Source organism: Cupressus sempervirens, chromosome 1 (assembly GCF_028749045.1).
Source record: "Cupressus sempervirens isolate cs-2001-9-10 chromosome 1, ASM2874904v1, whole genome shotgun sequence".
Taxonomy (NCBI): Eukaryota; Viridiplantae; Streptophyta; class Pinopsida; order Cupressales; family Cupressaceae; genus Cupressus; species Cupressus sempervirens.
Genome location: NC_143118.1, coordinates 181,029,668 through 181,051,611, shown reverse-complemented (window position 1 = coordinate 181,051,611; position 21,944 = coordinate 181,029,668). Strand labels below are relative to the sequence as shown.

The 21,944-nt window shown below is 36.2% G+C and overlaps 1 protein-coding gene across 3 annotated transcripts in view; it reads left to right on the top strand.

Moving 5' to 3' along the window:
- Positions 1-21,944, top strand: part of LOC149576735 (ferredoxin thioredoxin reductase catalytic beta chain family protein) — a 73,672-nt gene that overhangs the window by 6,230 nt on the left and 45,498 nt on the right. For 2 of the 3 annotated variants that reach the window (XM_089819407.1, XM_089819389.1), the window contains exons 2-4: positions 6,242-6,354; positions 19,370-19,419; positions 19,578-19,683. In XM_089819407.1, coding sequence (XP_089675533.1) covers positions 6,242-6,354; positions 19,370-19,419; positions 19,578-19,683 — 269 coding nt within the window. The remainder of the gene's footprint in view (positions 1-6,241; positions 6,355-19,369; positions 19,420-19,577; positions 19,684-21,944) is intronic. The other variant, XM_089819399.1, reaches the window with a different exon arrangement.

Here is a 21,944-nt window from a genome sequence, read left to right as displayed (position 1 = left end):
GCTGCATGTTGTCTTGTGAGGGTTCTTAACAAATTGCCCAATGTTCTATTAACTACCTATGTTTGGCCATCAGTTTGAGGGTGGTAGGCTGATGAAAATGATAAATTGGTTCCAGGTTTCCTCCATAAAGTTCTCCAAAAATGTCCTACGAACTTCACATCTCTGTCTGAAACTATATTGAGGGGTAGCCCATGAATCCTTATGACTTCCTTGAAAAAGAGATTTGCTCTATGAGAAGCATCATTGGTTGACTTACAGGGTAAGAAGTGAGCCATTTTGCTGAACCTATCTACTACAACAAATACACTATCATACCCCTTTTGTGTCCATGGCAACCCCATTACAAAATCCATTGTTATGCTTTCCCAAGGTCCAGATGGTATTGGCAAAGGTTGATAAAGCCCAGCATTTGTAGTCCTTCCTTTGGCCCTTTGACAAATCATACATGTTGCCACAAAGTTTCTCACATCAGTCTGAAGTTTAGGCCAATAATAGTACCTTCTAACCAATTCTAAGGTTTTATCCAAACCAAAATGTCCACCCATTGTTCCACTGTGCTTCTCTTTGATAATGTTTGTCCTCATAGAGCACTTGGGTACACATAGTTGTCCTCCTTTGAAAAGAAGTCTGTCTTGTATCAAGAAATCAGGAAAATCAGCATGGTATCTCTCACCAAACTCCATACATACCTTGTAGATGTCACCAAAATTTGGATCTGCTACATACATGTCCTTGAGTGCTTCAATGCCCACACTTTCTAGCTGTATCTGGGAGACAGTCAGATTCCTTCTACTAAGAGCGTCAACAACCTTATTTGATATGCCCTTCTTATGCTTGATGGTGAAGGTATAGGCCTGTAAATACTCCATCCATTTCATGTGCCTATGACTTAATTTGTCTTGGCTATTTAGAAAACTAAGTGCTTAGTTATCGGTATACACAACAAACTCCTTTGGCAATAAGTAATGTCTCCACCTTTTGAGAGCTTGAACCAATGCATACATTTCTAAGTCATATGAAGAGTATTTTTGCTTGGCTTCATTGAGTTTTTCACTTGAAAAAGCCACTGGTTTTCCTTCTTGACTAAGAACTGCCCCTATAGCAACCTTGCTAGCATCACATTCTACTTGGAAAACTTTGTTAAAATCAGGTAAAGAAAGAATTGGCTGCTCACTAACCTTTTTCTTAAGCAACTCAAAAGCTTCATTTGCTAATTAACTCCATGCACCCTATAGCAACCTTGCTAGCATCACATTCTACTTGGAAAACTTTGTTAAAATCAGGTAAAGAAAGAATTGGCTGCTCACTAACCTTTTTCTTAAGCAACTCAAAAGCTTCATTTGCTAATTAACTCCATGCAAACTTACACTTCCTTCCTCCTTTAATAGTTTCTAACATAGGAGCACATATATGACTGAAATTTCTTATGAATTTCCTATAAAATGTAGCAAGACCATGAAAGCTTCTAACATTTCCAATTGTTTTTGGGGGTGGCCAGGATAGTATAGCACTTACGTTTTCTTTATCCATCTTCAAGCAACCTTGAGAGATCACAAAACCTAGATATGTCAGCTCCTCTTGCATAAACAAACATTTTTCTAAATTTATTACCAAGTTCTCCTTATGAAGTCTTCTCAAAACCATGTCAATGTGCTTTAGGTGTTCTTCCTTTGTCTTGCTGAAAATTAATATGTCATCTAAATATACTATGACAAACTTGCCATTGAAGTCCTTGAGTATTTCATTCATAAGTCTCATAAAGGTACTATGAGCATTAGAGAGTCCAAATGGCATTACCTTCCATTCATATAATCCATCATTGGTTTTGAATGCTATCTTCCACTCATCTCCAGCTCTTATCCTTATTTGATGGTACCCACTTTTTAAGTCAATCTTGGAGAAATACTTTGCACCTCCCAAACAATCAAGCAAATCTTCAATTCTTGGCATTGGAAACCTATATCTGATTGTAATCTTATTAATGGCTCTAGAATCAATGCATAACCTCTAGGTTCCTTCCTTCTTAGGTGCCAAAACAACAAGTATAGCACATGGGCTTAAGCTTTTCGTAATCAAGCCAGAATCGAGTAACTCCTTTACTTGTCTGGCAATCTCTTCATTTTGTTGTGGTGTCATCTTGTATGCAGCCTTATTGGGTAAAGTAGCTCCAGGAATAAAATCAATACAATGACTAATGTCTCGTATAGGTGGTAAAGATTTTGGCATACTTTCTGAAATCAAACCTTCATATTTATCCAAAAGTTCTTTCACTTCATTAGGAATTGCCTTCTTTGTTTCAACCTCCTTTCTATCTTTTCCAATGAGTTCTTGTGGTTGTGGGTTAGGCATCAAAAGAAAACAAGGCTTAGGTTCATCCTTCATGTCTCGTAAGAATTCCTTTTTATTAACCATCATAATGTTGGCTTCCCTCTCCTTATTTTCTTCCACTTCCTCATGATCAGCAAATGGAATCAATCTAATCACCTTTCCATCCTTCTTGATGGTGCATATATTGAGTTTTCCATCATGTTGTGCCTGTAAATCATACTGCCAGGGCCTACCAAATAATAGGTGGCATGCATCCATATCAACTATATCACACAAAATTCTGTCCTTATACTTCCTCTTGCTCTTAACCACCTCCTGCTTTGGGGTATCCTCTTCTTCCCCTTCTTCCTCTTGCTCTGAGGAGACCTTTGCTTTCTTTTCCATCCGGCCCTTCATCTTCTCAAATTCATCTAATAACCACTTATTGATTTTCTCTTGTTCTTGCATCTTCTTTGCCAGTTCAGCATTAGTGACCATGTTTGATGTTTCAGCTTCTGACTCCGATCTAGACATAAAATCTAATTGCCTCAAGAGCTTTCCCCAAGCTCTGATACCAAAAATGATGCAGAGGTAAAACACAATGGAAGCAAACACAATAGCAATAGGAACTAGCACCAGCAAGAGATAGATTATAAAATTCTTCTATTTAATTTATCAAATGAACCGTACATACATTAGCTCTTCCTGCAGATTTCTTCTCTTCATAACTTTGTTTCCAGAAACTTTGCTCTCAAGCCTGACCTAAACCTAAACCTAAGACTCTACTTATATTTGCTAAGACGGTCTACGGAAAATTCTAGATTATTACAAAATAGAAAATTCTAGATTAGTATAGAATGGGGAAGAATGACCCCACAATGATCTGTACAAATCCCAAGAAAATTATCTTATCCTAATTACGAAATCAAGATAAATTTCTGAAGTCGGCTCATGCATAAAACTTGACCTAAATACATAAAACTTGACCTAAATACTTTATATAAAACTTTGACCTAAATACTTTATGTGGGTGCTCCTGCACTAGTGCCCAAGAGCTAGCAGGAATGGAACATGGCCTGTGGGGTGAAACTCATCATTCCTCACTAATTTCCATCTAATTGGGCACGTGATTCATTAAATTTTAATTATATGCTCTAAATATCATAGTTCACCAATTTGGACTTAAGTTGGACTTGGCTGATCAATTTTTTTTGTGCAACCATGAGTCAAAACTCGAGCACTTTGGGGCTAGCTCATCCAACATGTGAAGAAGCACTTAGTTAGAGGTGGCATATTTGTAAAATAATTAATAAAGGCACATTATGGTTTCTGTGCAAAGGTTATGCCCAAGCTCAAGTACCAGCTGTTTGGTAGTGTTTAAGAATTCCGGCTGTGCTTTGTAGTCCTCCCATGACCTTGAAGGCTAACACTGCTTGCGATTGGGCCCCTCCATTTGCCTGCAATAATGATGCCTTTGCAAACACCATGCCTAGCTGTCTGTCTAGTGAGATTACTTTCTGACTAAAACCAATGAACTGTCAAGCAGCAGTGCTTTTCTGTGCAAACCATGTGTTCTTCCTGCATTTTGGTGTACAGTTTGTGTATGACGAATTTTAGAATTAGACTCGCTGAGTGCTCATGTGAGTTTGGCGCTGAAACTTGCTGAAAAAGCTGATGGGATGAGTTGCATGTTTATCTTGCAAAAACTTGGCCAGACAAAAACTTTACTTGGCAACTTGCTGAGTACTCTGCAAGTATTTGCAAACTATGCTAAATACAATATTCATACAGTTGACTCAACATAATTCGGCTGAGTCAGGACCATTCATGATTTCATTGAATGAGAAGTTGGCTAGGAGGGAGAAAATTTACATGTTTATTATTAATATTCAAAGACTTGGAATTTCACAATGCATTGGAAGAATATACCACAATGCTGCAAATGATAATGATATTGGTAATCTTGATCCAATTTATATTCCTTTCTGCATCTAGTCCTGTTCTTTCCTCCTATTTCTGGAATTTGAGAATGGCCCCTTCTATACTGAAAACCATTTTGGAAATGCGATAATTAATTCTTTGAAGCTTTCTTCCCCTTTGTTGAGTACAGCTTCTGTAGCTATAGTCAAATGCTTCTGATTTCTCATCCTGACATTGAATGAGATTCTTGTTAATTTCAATATTTTTCTCAATTTCCTTATTTGTCCTTCGAGTCTTTAGAGAGGATGATGCAATTATTGTTCTGTTGATTTGCTGTTCACCTAAAAAGGAAGGTATTTACTATTATTAATTTGTTTAATTTTTTTTTTCAACAGTCAATTTAACATTCTGATTGTGTCTTTACATGAGACAACAATTATATTTTGTGCTTTAGCTGTTAATTTTGCCTAATATTGTAGCCGGTTAGAAATACCATGGAGATAGTTCAGCATATTCTGGTACCATAGAGATTTGATGAATTTGATGACTCAGCTTCACTGCTGACTAAAAAAATTGTGATCTCATAAGTTAGTCCTGGTATAATTTTTTACTTGGTTGGGCTCTTTTCATGTTTTTCTTACATTCTTTGGGTTACTTGGGCATTTCTTGCAATTTTTGGTTTCATACTTTTTTTTAGCTTTAATAGTTGTGATGATCTGATGCTTTTAAAGTGAATTTTGAATCTGTATATTGCGAAACAAACCTAAATATCTTTTATAATATTGTCTAACTAATTAAACATGCCCTCTGGTTGTGAGTGATCTTAACTTCTAAAGCTTTATGGGATCCCTAAGCCTTGACAAAATCTTTCTAAATGATTTTGTCAATTTGTGTTCCAGATGCTTATAATTTTGAAGAATCTTGTCTTCACTTTTTATAGTAGGTACAAGGCTTCGAGTCACTCAGTAAAAGATGAATATATCGATTTCCATATTCTCTGTTATCACTACTAGTCATTATGTTCAGAGGTTTCATTGGGTGACAAAGTTTATGAATATTCAAGAGCTCAACGTTTCCCATAGGTGGCAATTGTATAGTCCTTTTCCTCATATTCATCCAAGACATTTTTTGTTTTGGATTTTTTAGTCATCTCATAGTCCTCATATTCATCTCAACTTCTTAAGCTTTATAAGACTAGATACTTTTTATACATCTCTTGCTTTCTTTCATCCTGATGATGGATCATGGAGTGGGATCTGAAATGCTGATGCTAAAACTACATACACAACCGAATCCAGAAACCTATAATGTAATTATAATGGATTGTGGAAATCTGATATCTCCGATCATCCCATAGTCTTTAGCTTAACTCAAATGATAAGAATTAAAGTCAACCATCGAGAAGAGAATCTCTGGTTGTGATTCAATTAGTTCTTACAACAGATTGAGAAAATCTTTCTTTCTGAGTTAGGCCTCAGTTCTCCGAAAGCAATTTGATTTGTTCTTATTTGTATTTAATAGGTAAAGCACCTGCTATTGTATCCAAGAATTTCTGACATACACATGAATAAGCAATTTTGGCCATTGGTGTGTAATTCAAAATCTAGGAAGAAGATACATTTCTTAGATAGTCTTCTCCAGCAATTTTAATTCTTTATTAATCAGGTTTTTTGGAAAGTAATTATAAATGTTACTGCAAAATAAGTTACCCATCTTTCTCCAAACTATTATCATATTATGTTCATTGGGAAGTGATTAATAAATGTATTGAGATCTCGGTGTTTGACTGTAAAATAAGTTATCTTACGTTCTCTAGAAATTTTACTTATTTTAAGTGTGTTCTAATTAGGTTGGGTTGGGAGTGATAATAAATCTATTGAGATCTTGTAGTTTGACTGCAAAAAAGATGTGACAGAGAATTTTAGTTGGATGTATGCACTTGCATTTCCTAATTTGTAGGATGACAAACACACTTGAGAACTATTATACTTATCCAGATTACACGTTTTTGCAGCTGAGCCTTCAGATAAATCTATAGAAATAATGCGGAAGTTTTCTGAAATATATGCTCGTCGATCAGGCACATATTTTTGTGTTGATAAAGGAGTTACGTCTGTTGTCATTAAGGTGTGTTCAATTATTAATAATTATTTTGAATTTTCTGAAGGTGCATTTTACTGAGTCACATTGGATTTTACTATGTGAAGAATCAATATGTCTGCAGTTTTGAAACAGGAAGGTTGATCATCTTAGCTAAGATTAGTAGTGCAAAGCTGCCTTTGTAAATATCCACCTTAGTGCATTTCATATCCTAATATTAGTACGCACTGGTTAATTACTGATTAAATTTATATAACTTTTTAAAAGTTACAGAGATCAAAGGTTGGAGATTGCGTCTGAATTGTTTACTGTCTGTATCTGCAAAACACATTTCTTGTGACTTCACTGCTCATTTATGAATATATTTCTACATTTGTTATTCTTCTAAAACACTTACTTAATACACGAGGGGAATTAAGTGTCGAGTTGAGGGTACTGTCCAGCCTAGGGCAAACATCTGATGGGTATATATTTTTGAACTTTACCTAGACTTTTCATCCAGCCTCATATGCAGTGGCTTGCACCATCATGGGCAAAATAACTAATGGGGCATGCCTAATAAACAAGGTTGCTTAGAGACTGGTACAGGACATCGGTACCGGTGCTAGTACATCTGTTTTTGAAAAGATGGGGTACTTGGAGATGCCCTTTTTTTAATATAATTTAATAATTTATAGAAAATATCATGACATTGAACTTTCATCGCTAAAAATCCTTAGGTAATGATGTATCATTTGGCAAGGTAATGCACAAATGCTAAATAGGCAATGAGAAACGTTCAGAAGGAAAAAGAAGTATCAAATGGGCAACAACATTCAAGATCTATAGGATAAAAGAAGCAAAGGATTCATCCAGAACCAAAAAAACCATCAACAGCACAGGAAACTTCATAGCAATCAATCAAATTTGACAAAGTGTATAAGGAAATTGAAGGCAATGACTCAAACTAACAGGTTGTATCTTTTAACTGTACAAGTCATTTTGCTATTTTAGTGTGATTATATATATGAGAGTATGAATATAGATACACTGACGGGAATAAAGAGAGTAAATGTTATCACCGGGAAATTCCCAACTCTCAAGGGTCTATTAGAATTCACTCTCATTGTGTATACAGCAAAGTCTGCATGATGAATTTAAGAGAACAACAAGAAGAATATAAAAAATATGATTATCTTTAGAGTTTTGCATCAAACTGCAAATAGTCAAATGACAAATACTTGTGGTCCTGTTGGTGTTGGCTCCTGACATGCTGTAGCTCATGTTTTCCCTTCCGTGCTGTGTTTATTTTCTCCCTTCTTGGTGCATTTATTTTCTAGCTTCTAGATGAATTTAACTTTTAATTTTAGTTTTTTTTTGGTTTTATTTATGTGGGAGATGACACCTTTTGCACTGGAGATTGTGGGAATCTTTGTGAGACAGTTGTAAGTCTTCTACAATTAGAGATGTCTCAGGGAAGGTATCTAGTACTAGAGATGCATCCTAGGGGGGTTGGAGACATTTCTCCATGCGACAGAGCTAATAATGTTTGATATCGGGTTTTCATTATGGCAGTCGCTTCTTTTTCCTAAAGCATTGCCCATTGAACAAATTTTTTTACATCGACCTTGGGCCTCAAAGAATACTGGGGGTGGCTGAAGGCTATAGTATGATTACATTGTGTGCAAAAGCATTGATGTAAGTCTGATCTTTACTTTAGGGTGTGCCATGGTGATTGATGCATGGGGTGGGCTTGGGTCTGTTATAGTTACATGGTACATTCATGTGAACCCGCCTTTTTGATTTTGCATTTCTATTTCCAATCCATCATGTTGTGGTACCAACCCTTTAGTTTAGTTGTCATTAGTACTTGAAACAGTTTTGAGTTCACTAATCTTAGTTTGACATATATGTCAAGAATTGACATAGTATGTCTCTAAGTATAACATACCTGCCACTGTTAACATCATGCACATCCACTATGTGACCTTTGCCCAATTCCAACAATAATAATCATTTCTCAAACTTTTAAAACTTTCATCCAAGATTTATTTGATAGGTATGTTTGCCACATTGGAAAATCATATAAAATGACTTGTCTGCATAAACTTTATAACAAGAAATAAGAGATGGCTCACCAAATTAGTGCTCTGGCAGAAGGTAATATATATCCATATTGTTCTTTCTTGGAGTTAACTCTCTTCTTTAACTTCTAAAATCATTTTAAAAAACAAACTTGTGTTTATAAGGCAGCAAATGCTTTTATTCATCTAGGGAACAGCAAAATTCTTGCAGAAGCTGAATGGAAAGACAAATCTAGGAGATTTTTAGCAAGGAATTACAAGTTTACTTGGACTCTAGAAGTATGTAGAGATTTTGTCTAATTTGTACATCATGTGTCAAGAGTTGAATTGAGATATAGGTGTAAATCATGAATTGCACACATCGTAACACATGGATTGACATGATGCATCTCTTCTAAAATGAGTATGGGAATTAAGATAGAAACAATTAAATCTTACATGCAAATAAGGTTATAACGACTTAGTTTAATTGCCCGTAACGCTATATTAATCATTCAGTGAGATGCCTGTAAAATTCATAATTGAAGGAGATCCTATCAACATTAAGTTTAAAGGACTGCATATAAACAGTTACACAGGTAAATTTGTTATTTCTAAAGAAGAAACATATCTTTTCAAATAAGGCATAGCTTCTATGCTGATTGATGGTACATTTACGGTAAATTACTGTTGGATTCCTTATCTGGATTTCTAGTTACATGCCAACCAAGTTTTACTTGCCAATCTAAAACAGCCTAAACAAAACCAATGCAGATTCCCATTAGAAGCTATCACTGCTTGATCCTACAAGCTGAAAAAGGCAATAGGAGGATGCCTTGTTTGGGTTGAGCACATCCCTGAAAGTCATCTGCTTTGAACTGTCACCTTGATGAAATCTGCTGTTGATGCCTTGTTTGGGTTGAGCACATCCCTAAAAGTCATCTGCCTTGAGCTGTCACCTTGATGAAATCTGCTGTTCTGTTCAAATTGGATAACCTTTTTTCTCCACATGGACTATCTTGGATCAACTTGATGAATTCTGCTATTTTGTTCCAACTATATAACCTTTTTTCTCCACATGGATTATCTTTGATCACCTTAGCGTTCATGATGTGAGGCTTCTCTTAAGGAGATTTGGGAAGATTGATTTGAAGGATTCCCATGTTTTCACAACGTTTCTTCAAGGGTTGACCACACATATATTGAAGGGTTCATCAAATGTTCATCATATACTCAATCATTTAACAGTTTACATTGAAGTACTGAAATGAGTGATTGTGTTAGTCAATGATGTAATTAGGTAGTGAACTGTCACTTTCCAGCTGTGATGAATAGATATGGCAACTGTATTCTCTACATTAGGATCTTTCTCATTGTTTATGTAAGAGCTGGAGTGGCAGAGAAAGATCTGTGTAGAGAAATCATCTGGGATGTTGTTCTTAACAAGTGACCGATAATCCAACCTAGTGATCCTTGCATCATGCATTTCTTCCACTCAATAATACGAGAGCCCATTCGGTTAGTTTTGTTTCAAATAGTGTGGTGACATGTTCTAAGTAGTGATGTTTGATGATATATTGCTTAGTTGTAGGGTACATAGGAAAGGACCCTCACACACAGTTTGGGCTTAGGTGCGCTTGAGGGTACGCCTGGGGCATGCACCCAATTGTACCCCTAACATACCCAATCATTGTGAAGTGTTTTGTCCTGTGTTACTTGGGCACGTGTCCCTACCTAAAAATCTGGAGTTTCTGGAATGGAGACATCCCTGGGATGAGGGGATGGGTATGGGACTTCCGCCCCCCCATGTCCCCCAAAACTAAAAATTTGCCCAAGACATTTCGGAAACGCTTGGACGTTGCAAGAAAAGAAAAGCAAACAAATATTAAAAAAAGTGTTTAAACCTTATTATAATGCAATTTGTTTGGGTGTTTAATGGGGCCTGCCTCCCCATTTTCCCTTAAAAGGCAAAAATGACCCTCATATGCCATTGTTTGGTATTTCTTTTGCATTTAGAGTTTGTACCAGCAGGCTGGGGTTTTCATTTTGCAAGAAGACGAAGTGACCTAGATGGATGACGATGAGGAAGTGAGCAGGCTGGGGTTTACATGTTGTGGTTTCATTGGATGAGACTATGTTTCCTGTAGAGCATGATAGTGAGGGTGAGGACTCTAATTTTGAAGCCATGGTGGCAGAAGTAGAATAGGAGCAGCAGTCTGCTTCATTTTTCTATATTTTGGCTTTTATGTTGAACTTGAACATCATGATGAAACTTTATGGCAGCCCTCTAGCCTTTGGGCATATTTAGATTTTCAGATATCTATGATATTTATCATTGTTAAACCTATAGTCTTGTTCACATATTGATATGCATATTGACAATTAAAATTGTTTTTTGAATGCATAATAGACTAGAGTTAAATTTTAACACATATTGAGTACTGAATCGGTTATTATTTCCTAGATTGAATTCAGATGGTGTATTTTAAGGTTTTATGATGTTTAAATGATATGCTTTGTGCTTAGTTTCATATGAATGACATGTATACATATTATTTCCAAATTTCAGTGTATAATATTTATATAATTGTCTCCTACCGTCCCCCCCGTCCCCGAAATCAGCAATTTTTTTTGCTGTCTTGGAAACCCATCCCGATGTTACCTGCTGTCCCTGTCCCAGAAACTCAGGGCAAAATAGGTTTTGTCTCGTGATTTCTATTGCTTTCAATTTTTGTACTGTATCCTTAATATTATATTCAATTGAAGGTTAGAGTACTTAGCATTAGAAATTTGTGAGCTGTCTTGAAATATTTAAAGCATTTTATGGATCATTTCTGCATCATGAATACTTATGAAAATCTGTAAAGGTGCTTGCAAGAAAATATTGAAATGGCTGTCTTGTGAAGCAGCTACTTTGAAGTCTTCTAAGTAGCTGTCTCACTGGACAGCAACCTCAGTATTTTATCATTATTATTAGTCTATTCCAACGCTCGAGATTTAATTTTTATTACCAGTTTTACAATTATATCTATTTCTTTAAGTTATTTTTGTATATATACTTATATAATTACACACACACAAACACACACACATGCATAGATGCATACCCACACGGGAAAATTTGTTTTGTCTGAACCCAATATTGGATTCTTGTAACCCTACCCATGCTCGTACCCATACCAACAACTTATATATATTGTAAATGCAATGTGAAAGCTAGCATGCTCCATAGAGTTTTAGGGGCAGGGACGTTTTAGGTGATGTGGACATGTTTCTTGTATGGGTATGGTTTAGGGCCAGTTTTTAGGGGATGACAGGGGGTGACTATTTAAAAAATAAGGGAATTTTAATATGTAGAGATATCAAAGACGCATATCATAACATTGATAAATCAATCAATTTGAATAGATTTCCACAATCCATTAGACTTTTTAAACTTTTGCTTCTGGATTTGATTGTGTTTGTTTTTTTAGCATCAACGTTTCGGATCACACTCTGTGATCCATCATCAGGATGAGAGAATGCAAGAATCAATTTGAAAACATTGATAAATCATTCACCATAGACATTCTAGAAGATCAATACATGGCAAATTAACAAAACTCAAATATTTTCATTGTGAAAATATGACATACATGTAACAAAAATGCTCAAAGGCTGCAAGTTTTATGCATGAAATGACAATTTTTTTAACAACTAAAATACTAAACAGTAAACAATAACATAGAATTCCAACTCCATTATCAGCTATCTATAATAATCAAAATCAATAATGTATTTGCAAATATATGACTGTCCATAAACAACACATGGTGGATCTAGGAATCTAAATCCAAATCATCATCAGAGTCAGCCTTTGAGTCTTTGGTAGGCTGAGGGTCTTCCCCGTCCAAGGTAAGGATGGAGTCTAAAGATACTCAACACTGTCGATCATGTAGCCGCAATGCATTGTGCACAACCACTAACTTCTTTGATTGTCTAGAGGTAAGATTGTTCCTCTTGACTGATTGGATGAAGCTATATGTGGACCAATTCCTCTTTGTAGTGGAGGAACTAACAACCCGTGGAAGAAGACGAATGACATAGGTTAGAAGAATTAGTGTTAGCATATCTAATGATCCACACTAGAGGCTCAGTGAAGGAGCAAATGTATCTGCAAGTGCAAGCAAGTTACAAACATCTTAAAGTTTAATATACTTAAGTTTTAATTAATAAAATCAGCAAATGACAAAATCAGAAATAATCTTATTAAGTCAGCAATAACATTTTTCTTACCTCATTGTGGACACTTAGTCATCGTCGAGGGCTTTGCTTTACACTCCTTCCCTTTGGTGTGCTAGACTAATGCCATCTGCTCCACTATGCATTGACGACCATGGATTGTAGGCTCTCCTAAACCTCGAGCATCCTCACCAACGAAATAAAGTATCTAGCATATCTAGCCTCTATGGGATTGAAGAATTTCTTCATGGAAAATGACTCGAACAATGCAAGAGATGTCCAATGGTTGCAAATAAACATTTGTACATCTCTAGCCTTTAATACCATTGCTATTATCCAATCATCCCAATGTTCTTCAAGGTGTTGTTCAGTGCATGTACTCAACATTAGGTCCAAAAAATGTGCTAATAAGTACCCTTCACCATCAATCCAACCATGGTTGGAAAACTTAGACTCAACAACAACTTGCCAAGCCCCCAAAAGTTTATTCGGGAAAAAATTGGCTAGTTTTAAAAAAAAACTTAAGAACCTAAAAAACTGCTTAAATTTAATTAAAAATACTTTTTTTGCTAAATTTAACGAGAAGATGCATGTAACGAGTTAATTAAAGAGAACACAAAAGAAACAAGCATAGTTTAGATATATATAAATGCATAGTGGGTACAAAATCACTGGTGGGAAGCAAACTATTAAATAGTTTCTGTCGAAGTTTCAAACTAGAAGTAAATATTAAATAGTAAAAATATCAATGCAATCACATCTTCCTCTTTCCAACTCTACTATCGTAAAAGAGAGGGGGTCTAGGTGTCGAAGAGGTGCCCCACACTGGAAGGGCATGAGCCACATGATTGTGAAGTCTGTGGCTGTGCCTACTCGCTTGATATCCCTACTGACTGGCTCTGTGTCGTGGAAGTGGATATATTTCCTCCTATATGTGGCACTGGTGATGCCTCCTCCTCCTCCTCTGAATCCTCGTCATCCTCATCCTCAATGTCATCCAATGTGAAATGAAGATTTGTTTCAGCCACCCCCCCTCTTCATGGCTTGCCTCTCCAAATCAGCGATTTCATTAGCTGAAAACAATGGATCTGGCTCTTGTGCCGTCCAACCAGAGTAGGGATTCATCTCTTCCAGATCAAGTGGACTAGGTAGTGCTGAACTCTATGCCCTTTTTATAGGCAACCTAAGATTATAGTGCACATAAACAAGGTCAATGAGCCATTTTTGAGTCGGTCTATTTTTTGTCTTTGTGTGGCAGACTCAAATAAGCTCCAATTGTGTTCATAATGGGATGCGCTACAAGGTTGGTACAAGACTTTGAGAGAAAAATTCTTTAAATTGGGGGGTATTGCCATCCCACGTTGCCCACCAACCATCTGTAAAACAAAATATAATAAGTTATAAAGCAATGAAAAAGATAATTAGAAAATACAACTTATCAATTTGCAAAAGCTTTAAAGTTTAACTTTAAACTTTGATGGTTTACTTGGGGCTTGAGAAGCTCTTGCTCTCTTGCTAGCACATAAGAGAACACATTACCCCTTGATTCCACATAGTCTTGTTGTTCAGTCACAACAAGGTCTCTCTCCGCTTCATTGGATATCATCCTTTGAATGTATCTAGAGAGACCCTCCATCACCTCTCCATTAGGATCTGAATAGGAACCATTAGCCCTAAAACAAAGAGAAAATGAAATCAAGTCTTAGTACACAACATTAAAAAAAAAGTAAAATGAAGTCTTCGTAAAATCTCAAGGAGAATCATAGTACCTGAATTTGGGGTTGAGGAAGTAGCTTGCTGCATAAATGGGTTGGTGGAGCATATTGTTCCACCTCCTATCAATTATTTCCCAAAGGCTCAAATTTGAGTTTGTCTGCATGGTAGAAATTTCTAACAACCTTTTTGGCCTTATCCATGGCCTCATAAAGACTTCCCATTGGGGAATGTTGCCCATCACATATGCGCATGTCTCTAACCAAGGGCATAAACATCTACATTTGAAACTTGAAAAATACAAATTAGTTACAAATTAATAATGAAACTTGAATCAACTAAAAAATTAATGTTTTGATTCTTGAAGTTACCTTCACAATCTCTATAGCCTTTTCAAAAAAACTATCATCAAAGACTATCTATGCCACAACCTTTGCTTTAAGCTTCTTTGAGTAAGGTGAAGCAACCCAGTCAACACACACAAACATATCTTTCAGAGGTAATATTGTGTTGATAATACTTTGCAACGCCAAGAACACCGTTGCAAACCTTGTGATAGCAGGCCTCACCAAATTTTTGTCTTTAGTGATTCTTCTCATCAAACTGAAAACCCATGGGCGATTATAGATATATTTGGTGACTCGCCTTGCATCTTCCACAACTGAACTCACCCAATGAAGTCCTATGTCTTCTAAAAGAAGGTCAAGGAGATGTGTTGCACAAGGTGACCAAAAAACTGTGGGGTGCCACTCTTGGAGGATTTTAGCTAAAATATTAGTAAAAAATCAATAATTAGTTGCCAACTTTCCATATTTACATCAGATCAAATTTGAATATAAAAAATTAAATTTACTTGCTGCCACATATATTGTTGCATTATTTGTGATGATTTGCACCACATTCTCTACTCTCACCTCCATGACAACATTCTGTACTCCCACCGCCATGACAACATTCTCCAACATTAAAGTCAATGTGTGTGCATTTTTCACATTATTGGAGGCATCAACAAATTTCCGAAACACCACATCATCTTTGCAAGCAACCAAGAAATTAGTAATGGTTCTACCTCTTCCATCTATCCACCCATCAGATAAAATGGTGCAGCCAAATTTCTTGCACTCTTTCTTTTGGTCCTCCACCAATACGCTTGCCCTATCAACCACATTGTCAAGCAACCTACAAAATTAAAGTGAAATCAAGTGATATTAATAAATAGGAAATAACAATTAAACTATAAAATATAAAAATGAACTCAAGTGGATTTCAATTATTTACAGTTACTAAATAGTAAAATACTAACCTTCCACTCAAGTCCTTGCGAGAAGGGGCTTGTAGCCTTTGCCCGATATTGTAATTAGGTTCACTATATTTAGCCAATAGGTACTATCAACCACATACATTGAGAGATTGTTGAAAAACAAAAATTCAGCACATGCAATATTAGTTTGCTCATGCACCTCCTTGCTCCATCCAATGCCTTGTAATGATGGTTGTGATCTAGTTGTGTTCCTGGACACAAAATATAGTTCCCTATTCCCGATGCACTAGGCAATATAGAAGAACCAGGCAATGTAGAAGAGGGAGTCAAACTGGCAAACAAGGCACTTTGTTTGCGGATCTGTGGGCCACAAAGAGATCCCACCATGTTCTCGAGTGCTTCTTCTTCATCTTGCATATCAATAGGAGCTCCTTGAGATTCAGCTATGGTTGCCCTCATAGCTAATTTCCCTCTCTCCCTATTCAATTTTTTCTCTTCAATAGCTGCAATTAGGGTATTAATGAATCTTTTTTGTTCTTCAGTTACCTTGCGACAAGGAGTTGAATCATGTTTCTTTATGCCTGGAAGGTGGTATTTGAAGTGGTTTATGCCTCCAGAAATAAGTTTTTCACAAGAAATGCATATAACCTTCCCAACATCATTTGGAGCTTCATAGGCATACCACCTTGCCTTATCTCTTGCATTTCTAGGCTGAGTGCCTATATATCTAGATGGGCATGGTGTTTGTGGCCATTCTTCCCGTGAGCTTATTAGGCTTTTTTAATGCTAAACCATGGCCCTACACATATAAATTTATAGAAAAATGAATAAACAAAGTTAGAACTTAGAAATAGAAACTAGGTAAATAAGTTTGATTGTTTTAGACGTCACTCAAAGTTAAACATTAACTAAACAAACTACTAGGATTTGTTTTTTTTAAATCTTACATATTCTTCAATTTCATTTGTCAAATATAGAGTTGAAATGCTTTCAAATGATTTGAATTCATTTACATGCAACAAGAAAACAATAGAACATTTTTTAAAACTATAAAAACAATCTCAGCAAAGCTATGTGGGAAAGAGATTTGTCTTCTAAAATCGGTTGAAATCTTCTTCAAATCCACTCAGATCCGTCTTGAATTGCTTGCAATCACCTAAGAATGCTGTGGAATCCTTCTTCTCTTCCCTCCTCAAACATCTAAATGCACAAATGAAAATTGATGTTGCAAAAATCAATTTTTTTGCCTATATCACTGCTGGAAATACGGAGACGAGTTTTAATCAGAAAAATGCTTGCTGAAAAATCAGCGAGTAATCTACAATTTCTTTGGGTAACTGGGTTTTTAAATTGGCAATTTGTTTCGCCAAAAACTCGCTAGGCTATAAAACTCGATGATTTTCTGCTAATCGCTGATTAATCTGTGAGTGTGCCAACTATGAATCCGACAAACTTACACACCCCAGGCTGAATCAATGATTAGTTGCACAACATTAGCGAGTCCAACCTCTTCTATAACATCCTTAAAAATAAAAAATTGGTGGGCTGCATCCTTCAATTTCCTTCAATAATCTATAGCTCTAAGGAAATAAGAGCCCGCTGTATTAGTGACAATAAGATTGATGATTGACTGATGTTTGATATTGGTCCACCCATCCATGATGATGGAGCATCCACCCCTCAACCATGTTTGTCTCATATCCTCAAGCAAAGTGCTCACTTTTGTGATTACACTCTATCAAGAATGGTGGTGCATAGTTTCATTTCTCTAGGTGGTACAAACGAGGGATTAAAAGCATAGATATCTACATTTGTTTAAAATATGAGGAACGTAACACATGGAATGGTATAGCATGAGCAAATTTTTTTTTTCCAATTGATGTTTCAGCCACCTCTTTTGCTTGCAAATTAAATAAAGCAGCAACATTTGTTTCTCTTTTAGTCCTTTTCCCCTTTCCTTTACTTGAAGTGGGAGTGGGTGTGTTACTTTCTACCCTATGAGAAGGTGGCACAAATGACACTTCCATTCCCTACTATCCCTGGATTTGTTTTCTTATCCTTGTCTACTCTTGTGGGAAAATGGAAGGAGAGATTTCTTGGGGTTGAACAGGCTTTTTGCAAACTCTTTGAGGGCTTGTGAAAGGCACTCAAATGGGTTAGAGGTTTCTGCCCCTGCTACAAGCACATTACTTGAAAACTATAAGCTGCCCAAGTACTAGGTCTTTTTCTATGAGTTTCTTGCTTTATAACATCCATGCTACCACTGCTCCCCTCATTCTCACTGCTGTTCATGATTGTGGAATGTAATATAGTGCTGCAAGTTTAAAAAAAAAGATTTCACTTAAAATGCCATCCCTATGTATTGCAAAACAAATGAAAAGTGGAAAACAATGGCTATAAAGTTGAAATAAGCAACTGGAAAATGAAAAACATACTTGGAATGAAGAAGATTTGATGGGAAAACCTCCTCTCACAACTCTAAAATGTAAACTTTCTTCACTGCTGCTGTGCTCTATGTTCTTCCTCTGAGCAAGTATGTTTAAAATGTGCAATTGTTTACCTTTTTTGGTTTTTTAATGGCTCAAATAGGGTTTCATATTTTTTACTGTCTATTTCAATTCATGTGGGACTCATGTAGTCAATCACAAAATAAAAAAACCTTTTTTTTGCAAGTTCGGACGTTCATTTTTTGGCTGGGCCATTGGGGATGGTCATCTGGATTGGCGTACCTAAGTTTCGTGGCATGTCGAATTGAAGTTTCAGGGACAGTATCCAATTTAACCAAAAAGGGATGGCTTTGGCAACAGTTAATTTCCCATCCCCACATCCCCGTACCTTCCTGGGACAGGAACTGGTGCAAAAGTGCAGAGGACGTGTCCCCATAGAGCATAGAGCATTAGATTATTTCATCATGATTTCTCATCTGTTTATCTCTGCTGTATGTATTGGACCTAGTTGGTTATAGAGAGACATTCCTTAGAAACCTCTAAACAGTGATAACCTGACAGGGAAGCAGAGGATTTAAAGGTTTACAGAAGTAAGTGAGGGCTCTGATAAAATACTGCATGCAATTGAGGAGAGTTCTTCCTGTGCCTTTTACACATATTTGTATGAAAATCAAACTCACAGGTGCTAGAAACTGCTTGCTACGGAAGAGATTATGCAACTATTAAGAAGACGGTGAAACTACTCAATGTACTTGGTCTTTTTATAAATTTGTCATTCTATAACACAAAATGTTGGCCTAGCACAGGTTATTAGAGATTAAAGAGAAATTTGATATCATGAGGGCTTTATCCTCACAAAGGTTGCTAATTTAAACAATGGGCATATATCAATTGTGCTGCCTAACTGTCATGCATGTCAGTCTTATTCTGTCTAAACAATAATCACATCAAACATTTATTTGGCTCCAGATAATTGCATGCCACTTAATGCACGGGGCTTATTGGTTTGAAGTATTGACTATCTTCTAGAATATAATTATTTTGGATTTGTCTTTACAAATGAATTGGACTATAACTAAGATATTATATAAAATAATAATTTAATAATCAAAGTTTTCAACCTCGTCAGATGAATCTACTGTTGCTTTCCGTAAGTTTTTGTCTTAATTTCTGCTGGTCGTCAGACATGTCGGGACATTACATATGCATCATCACTACTAATTCTTTTTTTAAATTGTTGTTTAGTTCAATTATGGTTCACTTTCTTTATATTTCCTACTGCATTTATATTTTCCATCTGGCGATTTGATTTGAATAGTATTTTTGTTTTTTAATATTATGGCTGATGGAAATGACAGGGTTTGGCAGAGCACAAAGATACTTTAGGTGCACCACTCTGCCCGTGTAGGTGTGTGTTATAATAATTAATTTTTGGCTAAATTTTTTTTTTTGAATTGATTTTTTTTTCAAATCTGCATCCAATGATTTGGATGTAGATTATACAGTTAATTGATTTTTCTTTTCAAAACAATGTGATAAATTACTTAACAGAGTACCTTCTTCCAGGCATTATGATGACAAGGCAGCAGAGGCACAACAAGGGTTTTGGAACTGTCCATGTGTGCCTATGAGGGAAAGGCAGGCATTGTTCCTTCTAGAAGATGTTTTAATGGTGGAAAAATATTGTTTGTTTTTATCATGTAAAACTAGTATTTTGCTAAAATGGAATTTTAAATATCTTCAGACATTTAAGTTGTACCAAAATTGGTTGGTAGACACCAAGGGGAAGGCATTAATGGCTGATAAACACTGTCTATTGATATTTGTTTGTATGCTTGTGATTGTTTTTTTGGATTGGTTATATATATATAATATATTAATAGGTACATTACAATATGCATACATAAACAGCCCATCAAATACCAATCCCTGCTACAACAGAAACTTTACCTGCACATCAGTCATGACCCCAAACAAAGAGTATGAACTGGATGCAAAAAAGACCACCTGTAAACAACAACCAGTCTGAGACAACCGTACTTCCCATATACATGCTATTATAATAAAAAATTGGGCATACACATTAGGACTAATTGTCTATACATTTAATATTCCATACCTGACACTGACCAAATACAATAGCAAGATTATAAACACTTTGCAGAAAGCCTGGACACATTGAGGAACATGAGCAGCCTTATTTGCAACAGTTCTTCCCTTCGTTCTCGATGGCCCACTGATCCTTTGATCCAGACCCCATACTAGAATACAGCTTCTGCAACTGAGCCAACTTCTTCTTGTGAACTTTCCACTTCATCTTTTTCTTTTCCCTTACCATATTTCTGATATATGTCTTCAGGAAAGCACATCCAATTCCCTGTCATCCATATTAGCAGCTCCTCTCCACACTAAGAATGGTTTAAATTACGTTTGACCAATTCCAACATTCCTCCAGTACCTCTCATCTGCACAAAAACTCTCTTGGTGCAGCCATTGCAACAATCTATACTAACCTTGCAAGCCACTCATTCCGAACACACATCTTCATCACCCAAATGACCTCTTCCCTGGACCCGAACTCCAACGCCCATGTGAAAAGCATGGAGGCAATATCTATATTAGCACAATAATCACGGTTGACATCGATGAAATCTTCTTCAAACAGCATGTAAACAATCCTTTAAAACTCTTCACCATCAAAAAGAAAAACATTCTTCATTCTTTTCACTGTTACTTCACTGAGGAAGCATTGCTGCTGGGCATTAGTGTGAAGCGAAAAAATTGCTTCCATTCTCACACAACACCAACAACAGACTCCACCAATGAACTTAACACTCTACAACGTTACAGATAGAGCAAATGAAAATTGGGAGCACCTTAATCCAAAGGTCACATTAAAACTTCCCTGCCACACATGCATAATACCAAAGGTCACCATCAAATGCCACGTTCCCCCCCACCCCCCATCATTAAAAATTGTAATCATGAAAACCTCAAAGCTTGCAATCTTTGAAGAACCTGTAAGCGCATAAGGTGAAATAAAATTTCATCACCATTAGGATAGCCAATACATGCTTTTGTACATTGCAAACTCAAGTTGAAAAAGATTGGCAATCATTATACAAAGCTACCACAGTACCTCCGATCCAAAATGATGATGTGAATAATGCTAATGGTCGGGTCTTATTTGAATTTGAAATACCACCCTTCAAGCAATTAAGTTAAATCATTATCCCCTTGAGATCCTCAAAAACACTCCCAATGCTTTGAAAAGACACTGCCCATTTTGCAAACGTATTTGCTATCGAGTTTCCCTCCCTCAAGATGTGTGTACTTTTGAATTTCTGAAACCTGTGCAATTTTTGCCTGATAATATCCACAATTTTACTAATTTTCCAAACATGAATTTTTCCCTTGGACACACCATTCACTATCACCTGAGAGTCTCCTTCCAAGTGAACATGGCTTGTATCCAGTGTATTTGCCAATCCCACCACTAATTAAGTCGTCATAGCCTCAATTTCGTTATTTGTGCCATCTTCCAATTTAGATGAAGCAAAGGCAACTATATTTTGTTTCTCATCTCTTGACACACACATCGCCCTAGATGGGCCCAAATTCCCTTTGGAGGCATCATCTAAATTGATTTTCATCTAGCATTTGTCTGGTTTTGACCACTGCACATTTTCCCGGTTTTGGTTTACACGGTGAAAAATATTTTTTGTTTGTTTGATATTTATTATTGGCCTTATAATATGCCGACCACCAACAAACCAAACTGTTTAAGCCCACTCTTCAATTTTTGACACTTGAGCTCAGCAGAATCCTTCCACAGAATTTTAAATTTTACATTTCTGTATTTTTTTTGGGTTAGTTTCAATATTTTAATAGATGTGTTACACAAGATCTATTTAACAAGAGCATAAAATTTCT